Consider the following 8035-nt stretch of genomic DNA (forward strand, 5'->3'; position numbering starts at 1 on the left):
GAAAGAAATGGAATGATTGAAAGAAAGAAAACGTTTTTAAATCTCCTTCAATTCAAACAATTTCACTTAAAGACAAAGTCAGTGGTCAAATGTAGGTTAAACAGTCCTGTAAGTTCATTCATTCATTCATACGACGGCTGGCCAGCCTACAGGCATACACACACATTCATTCGCTTGTTCAGGAGACAGGTGTGTCCATCCCTAAGAGAAAGGAATCAATCTGTTTACAGAGTTACAGTTAGTTACAAAATTATCTCATAAAATCCATTTTTATCCAGATTCCAATGGCACTTGAATGCCAAACCATTTAAGGCAGTCCTTAATTAATTCAGTGCTCCTGGATCATTTGATGAAGTCAGAAATTCAGCAGCTAAACCTGTTTTGAGAAAAAACACATTTTGCAGTTATCATCTTATTAAGGTCAATTCTCTCTGAAGCTCAACACCTCCCCCTTTTGATCTAACAGCAGTCGTCTGCTGCTGTAAGATCACGTACGGTTTCCGGAAAAAAACAAAAAACAAAAAAAAAACCATCTTATTTTCCATGTACCTTAAACCCATACACTAAGGATGAAGACTTTGTTCCGTTATATATATATGCTTACAATTATTCGTAATTGTAACACTTCATACACTGATTTTAACTTGGGTTAAGAAAATCAATGTGTAGACACAAAAATGTTTAAAGTCTCCACTCCTGCTACCAGGCTAGGGTCTGATCACTTCAGCGTAATGGGCCATTCAGGGTCACAGGGCGGCTGTGCCTAAAGTGTGAATTAAGTGGTATGCGTGAGAGCTGTCTAACTATTGTGTGAACAGACACAGTTTAACATTTAGCAGTCTAACATCTGACTTTATCAAAAGCATTGTGAAATCTGGACTTAAAAGAATCTTATGTCTTGAATCATGACTGGTCAAATCCAAGAACTGAATCTCCACAATTTAATGTAAACAATGTACAAATTAACTTAGAATAATTTCTAAATTCAAATATTTAAATAAACCACTGTAGATCCTTTTTCCAAACACCCGTTATGACCACAAAACACTTCTATTCTCTTGGGAATAATAGCGGCAAAACTAGATTTGTGGAACAAATGTACAACCCCAGCTCAGACTGTGTTGCACCAGATGCCCGTGAAGACTTTTTTAGAGCCTGAATGGAACTTTTAGTAAGTCCGTGGAGTGTCTTTCAGAACAGGGGAGAATTACTCCAATTTCTGGCAGAACACTCGAATATGGAGCTTCAAGGAAGCTCGAATTTGTCTATCTCCACACAGGGGGTTGCCTGTTGGAAATGACTAAAATCTATGGCCTAAATTTTCCCAAGATTAGGTAAACTTAAAGATGCCGAAGATCTTTTCAAACACACCCGTTATGACCACAAACACTTCTCTTGGGATTAAATATCTGAGCGGTAAGTAAAACAATAGAGTATATCACAAGCACAGCTCAGACTGCCTCGGACCAATACCCAAAAACTTCGATGTGTCAACTTCTAAGACAAGCACCGTGTGTGTCAACTTCTAAGACATCACAATAAAAATAAAAGTAAAATAACATAAGATTTCTGTTCTTAGACAGGACTCTACTTCCTATATTTCCCAAAATTAGGTAAGTGTACTTACCAAAGTGTTGTGTCAACCCGGGGTGAAGAGACATCTTACAGCAAACTCGAATACTTACCAAAGTGTTGTGTCAAACCGGGGTGAAAAGGCATCTTACAGCAAACTCGAATCAGCAAATACAAGAGCGTATCTTTCGGTGAGGACCTCCATCTGATGGTAATTAGTTTTATACCATATATTGAAGATTCAGTCTTAGGTTTGATCAGTCAGGATTCAGGTTTATTCTTGAAGAATGGCGGCCGACCATTTGTGAGACAGAGACTTTCAGATCCATCCTCCCTCACAGAACTTCACCTCAGCATATCTGACTTATTCCTTGGGGAACAGTCTGTTAAATACACTGACATTAAGGGGTGTTACCGTCTATTCAAATGGGCCATGCATGCAGGGTTCTTTGTCTCGACCTGGGGGGGAGGTGAGACCAATGTCGCACCTCACTCCCCTGGTCAAAATCAAGTATATTCACCCTGGAACTGTTTACATGCTATTTAAGTCCAAATAAAAGTAACAATTAGAACTAGGTATAATATCATTGACTTATTGACTATGGCATATTCTTATGACCTATGCTGGTCCCTTCAGTATCCACTGTAACTGCACATCTCGGCAAACCTGCAGCTGAGATAGGACCGCCACCCTGACGACACACACGCTGTATCAGTCAGGCGTATTTGAGAAACGCTTCTGTTTCTCCCAAAACGTTGACATTTCTGAGCACTCGCCTCTCAAAACCCCCAATGTTCCCCGCAGCCGCCTGACACGTCTCTATGCGCCTTTGATAATGGAGCCATGGCGGGATCGGAGAACAGGGAGAGAGAACGGCTTTCAGACGGCCATTGTCCACAGTCCATTTAGTGCCATAGAAACTCCAATCACGCCGAACTGGCCATATTTAGCCTAATCTCTTGAATGGCATTATTCAGACTCAATGTTCCATGAGAAAAAGTTTCTCGTTCTCTCTTCTTCCTCTCTCTTCTCTCCCTCTCTCTTCTTCCCCTCTCTTCTCTCTCTCGCTCTTTGGTATTTACCTACTCTGTGCTGCTCCTAACTTCTCCCTGTTTTCTTTTTAACTCTCTTCATCACATTGATTGGACTGCTGCTTAACTCCTTGTAATTGTATCCGCGCTTTGATCCTTTGAAACGATTTTTTTCCCTTCTCTCTGGTTGAAGTACAAGCACACATAGAGACCTTGAATTGGTGTGTGTGTGTGTGTGTGTGTGTGTGTGTGTGTGTGTGTGTGTGTGTGTGTGTGTGTGTGTGTCAGGGGGGGGGGTGTGGGTGTGTGTGTGATATCTCTTGTGTTGAGTGTTCTGGAGATAAACCAAAGCGGAAACTTTCAGAGCATCCAATTTAGAGCTGAGCACTGGCAAGCCCACCACACACACATACACACGCATACACACGCATACACACACAAACACACACACACACACGTTTAGCAGATGAAGAAGGCTTTTATTAGTTGTTGAGCCTGTAGTCTGGCTTCCCCCAAGCTTCTGTAGTGAAAACAGGCTTCTGAAGAAAGCCCCCCAGATAAAGCCTGAGAATGAGTTTCTTAAGTTTTGCCATTTACTTCGATCTATATCTACTTCCACATCCACACACACACACACACACACACACACACACACACCCACATACACGCACCCGAACACAGACATACACACACTCTTTCATATCTTTGAATATGTATTGCGTATTGCAAGCAGATGATATCAGTCAAAATAAACACTGTGCTTAGCAGTGTGATTGTGCATATGCTAATACTGTAATTGAGCATATTGCTATACAGTAATTGTCCTTGTCGTTCTGGAGATTGGTGTGTGTGTGTGTGTGTGTGTGTGTGTGTGTGTGTGTGTGTGTGTGTGTGTGTGTGTGTGTGTATATTAATATCTGTGTGTGTGTGTGTGTGTGTGTGTGTGTGTGTGTGTGTGTATTAATATCTGTGTGTGTGTGTGTGTGTGCGTGCGTGTGTGTGTGTGTGTGTGTGCGCGTGTGCACCTCAGTCTCATCAGTGCAGCTAGGTCAGAAAGAGTGTGTGCTGTGTGTGTCTGTTGCTACTGCCTCATGATGCAGAAGGTGTTTGCTGACTCATGTTTATTTATTTCCCCACATCACAAGCACCCCTTCACGGGATATTGAAGGATGCGAAATGTTTTTCCCCTTCTACTAAGAATAGATGTTCCTTTGCCGCTAGTGTGTGTGTGTGTGTGTGTGTGTGTGTGTGTGTGTGTGTGTGTGTGTGTGTGAGTGCACTCATACGCGTGTGTACTCACATGCGGGTGGCCGGCCACACTGGTGACAGGTTCACCCTTTCGGATGGGGAGATAAGACCCCTGCAGATCCGCACCCCTGCAGAGTAAACAGCTTCCGCCGTTCGCCTGCTCTGTTTGCATTGCATTGAGCCACCGCAGCCACCGTTTATGTATGGCTTCCTGTTTGGAGACTATCAATCTGAAACGGTTCTCATCATATGAGACAGAGGAAGTTTGGAAAGGGGTGGGGAGAGAGAGAGAGAGAGAGAGAGAGAGGGAGAGAGGGAGAGAGGGAGAGGGAGAGGGAGAGGGAGAGGGAGAGAGAGAGAGAGAGAGAGAGAGAGAGAGAGAGAGAGAGAGAGAGAGAGAGAGAGAGAGAGAGAGAGAGAGAGAGAGAGAGAGAGAGAGAGAGAGGGAGGAAAGGGAAGCAGAGAGAGAAAGAGAGAGTTATAGCACTGTGAATCTTTACACCTGTTCCTCCATCCTGAGCTGAGGAGGACATGAAGAGTTATGAGTGTTTAAAATAGCATGCCCCCCCTCTGTAATGATGACATAACTCAATAGAGTTGATAGTCATCTTTAGTCATCAGTGTTCTGTCTCTCTCTCCCTCGCTCTGTCTCCCTCTCTCTTTCTCTCGGTCCTCCTCCCTCGTTTTCTCATCTCAGGGAATCATTTCAGATTTATCCCCCCCCACCTCCCCCAAAATAGATCTGTTTAAAAACAATCTCTTTTACCTCACTATCTCTTCCTGCTTGCCCGGCCACCCGTTTCCATAAAGATGATTGAGTGAGCCCTGGCCGCCGCGTGGAAGTGAAACAGGGACGTGGAGATGACACACACACACACACACACAAACAATGTATGCATTTCCTCTTGTACTAATTCACACTATATATACATGTATATATATATACATGCACAGACACACACACACCTCTAAAAGAGGCCTAGAGTGAGATATTTTTGTACATGTCGATATTTGCCTTCTTCAGTAGTTCTTAGTTCAAGCCCATCTCAAGCAATGAAGACATGACCAGAATATAATGAATCAATAGCGTGCGTGCGTGCGTGCGTGCGTGCGTGCATGCGGAGAAAACTTGCTAAAAGGGAGAGTGACGTTAACAGCTTATGAAATCAAAGAAACCTTAGGGACAATGGTTGAAAGCGTGCATTCTTGCACACATGCACACGTGTTTGTGTGTGTGTGTGTGTGTGTGTGTGTGTGTGTGTTTGTTTATGCGTGTGTAAATATGTGTTCTGTTACTCTGGATTTTCTGCATCTCTCGCAGACGTGGTTCTCTTGCCAAGAATGCATTTGTGTCTCTCTATTGACATCAGAGAGGTGTGTGTGTGTGTGTGTGTGTATGTATGGTGACATCATGTCATGCACTGCCCTGTTTGTCACAGTGGATCAGTAAAGCAAACCCCTTGGCTCTGGCTGCCTTATCTCCCTTGTTCACTGTTTCATATTCCTTCTCTCTCTCTCTCTCTCTCTCCCTTCCTCTCTCCATCTCTCTCTCCTTCTCCCTTTCTCTCTCTCTCTCTCTCTCTCCTTTCCATGTTTCTTGTTCTCTCATTTTTATCTTGCTTTTCTGCTTGCAAGTGCCACTGCCTGAGAAATGCTTGTTCGCCACCTCTGTGGCGTGAATGTATGTGCTGTTACAAAGTAGTTTAACTACTACCATTATGTTGTGATGTGTGTGTGCCTGTGTGTCTGTGTGACTTTTTCGCTGTGGTTTGTATGTGTGTAATGTTTCTTTCATTTTTTTGTATGTGGTATCTGTGTTTTTGAACTCCGCTCTGCTTTTGTGGGGTATATATGAGTATTTGTAGTTGGGCTTCAGTGTGTATGTCCTCTGATATGGTCTGTGTTTCTTAGTGTGTGCATGTTTTTATATATGCGTGTACAAGTACTCAGTTCTCTCCACTCGTGTGTGTGTGTGTGTGTGTGTGTGTGTGTATTGCAGATGGCATCAGTGTGACAGGCCTGTCTATCTCCAGCCCGCTCCGGCAGGTCCTGAAGTCGCGCGCTGAGAACAAAACCGCCGGCACCGAGCCTGGCAAGTCCGAGTACAACCACGTCAAGGTGAGTGCCGCCACTTCTTGCCGACCACAGAAAACGCATCAGAGCCACTTCCTGTAATCCTCCAGTAGCTACAACTGTCTGGTATTATTAAAAATTACCAGCAGCATTGGATCTCTCTAATATCGTTGACAGCTAGATATGTGTGCTGTTTGTTCTTCAATGAGACGGCACAAGTCGTGTGTGTGTGTTTGTTCACGGGTATGCGTGTGTGCTGAAGCGACAGTTCTTTTTGTCTTGTAGCCCAGTCGTGTTTATTTCCCATCTCCTCTCAGCTTGCTCCTTTGATGGTTTTGAGATAATGAGCATCTCTGGTTTATTATTGTAATTATTGTCTGTGTGTGTGTGTGTGTGTGTGTGTGTGTGTGTGTGTGTGTGTGAGTGTGAAAAGAACACTGCCTCTCCCACTGACATTATGACAGCCTAAAAGGAGCCTTTCAGCCTCTTCGGAGAGCGTGGCACGCTAGACACACACTCCCATATGAACTCCACTGCAGCTCATAGTGGAGGTCTGAAATGAACACCCTACAGACGTGCCCAGCAACGGCATCTTTCATCATCTGAGGACGCTTCTGTAGATCTCACAGGGGACTAAGAGTACGGGAAGCCCTTTGAGGTTCTTGCTAAATGTTCTGTCTAAAAAAATCCTGTCTTATTAGTCTTTATATTGACAAAAAAGGTCATTTTTAGTTCAGGATTGCTTTTAAAGTTGATAACCAAAGAATCCCCAGAACTCAGTGCGTCTTCAGAACAATTTTTTACAAAGAACCATGAATCAGACGGATCAAATGGAACCTTTCTGCATGACTTGAGAGAACATGTTGCCGGCAAGCAAAGAAAAACGTGGTTTCATCTCACTAGCAGCAGTCATTGTTGATTTTAAATGTCTGCCTTTTTTTCTCTGGAGTCTCTATAGAGAGTGTTTGCCCTGGGTCTGCTGTCTGTCCTAGGTGCAGTGCCGACTGGCTTCAGCTCTCGTCATCTGTGGCCATTTTGTGCTCCCGAGGGATCAATGGTCAAAGCTGCTCCTGTAGGGCTGTGTGGCTGGGATCTTTGGGTTCACCTGTGATGTCATCCATTGCCTGTTAGCTCCTGGTTTCCATGATTGGCTCAATCAACTGAAATTGGATTTTTTTTGTCAGGTGTGTGTGTGTGTGTGTGTGTGTGTGTGTGTGTGTGTGTGTGTGTGTGTGTGTGTGTGTGTGTGTGTGTGTGTGTGTGTGCTGCTCTCACTGGAGTTCAGTGGGTTTGGCCCACTGAGTCCTGCATGGTTAGGCTGGTAGTTGTGTGTGCGTGTGTGTGATGTGATGTGGTTCACTGAGTTCTACCTGCCAGGTAGAGCACAGCTTGACTGTGTCAGTCAGGGTCAGCATGCTTCATTCACATCCACAGGAGCTGGCCCCTGAGTTGAGAGGATGGATGGGTTGACTGACAGCCTGGTCAGTCAGCCATAGGCCCACTGTGTGTGTGTGTGTGTGTGTGTGTGTGTGTGTGTGTGTGCGCCTCAGTGAGTTGACTGCTTCACTAGTGTGAAGCACAAATTCACACAATAAACACTTACACAAACACATTCACAATTATTTGCAAATTTCAAGCTCTGCTGTTGTCCCTTGGCACCAGTAAACAAGTGTTTATGTTGTGCACTGTTGAGATAAGGACCTTGGAGTGGAGTCTTTGTGGTCTGGATGCAGAGGAAGTTTTTTTTTCTCCTTAAAGGTAGACTTGTTATTGAATTGATTTGTGTATAGGTTGAGAGTGTGTGGTTTTCTCTGGGTTGGTAGTTACTGGGCTGTGTGCTTGTTTGTGAGGGTTTGTGAGAAAGACTGTGTTTGTGCATGTCAAAGTCAAAGTCAAAGTCAAAGTCAAAGTAGCTTTATTGTCAATTACTTTGCATGTTAAGACATACAAAGGAATCGAAAAAAAACGTTTCCCACTCTCCCACGGTGAAACATATAAGTGCACACGCACAACAACAGATAAGACAAGACATATAGATATACATATACATATAGTTATACACATACAGATACCTGTACAGCAGCATGTTTACTTTAAAGTGACAGGTAGT

General features: G+C 43.8%; 1 protein-coding gene across 4 annotated transcripts in view; it reads left to right on the forward strand.

The window, feature by feature from the left end:
• The window catches only part of trappc9 (trafficking protein particle complex subunit 9), a 209435-nt gene that overhangs the window by 89702 nt on the left and 111698 nt on the right, over window positions 1–8035 (forward strand). For all 4 annotated transcript variants that reach the window (XM_031585933.2, XM_031585935.2, XM_031585936.2 and 1 more), the window contains one exon: window positions 5852–5970. In XM_031585933.2, coding sequence (XP_031441793.1) covers window positions 5852–5970 — 119 coding nt within the window. The remainder of the gene's footprint in view (window positions 1–5851; window positions 5971–8035) is intronic.

This window comes from Clupea harengus, chromosome 19, assembly GCF_900700415.2.
Source record: "Clupea harengus chromosome 19, Ch_v2.0.2, whole genome shotgun sequence".
Lineage (NCBI taxonomy): Eukaryota > Metazoa > Chordata > Actinopteri > Clupeiformes > Clupeidae > Clupea > Clupea harengus.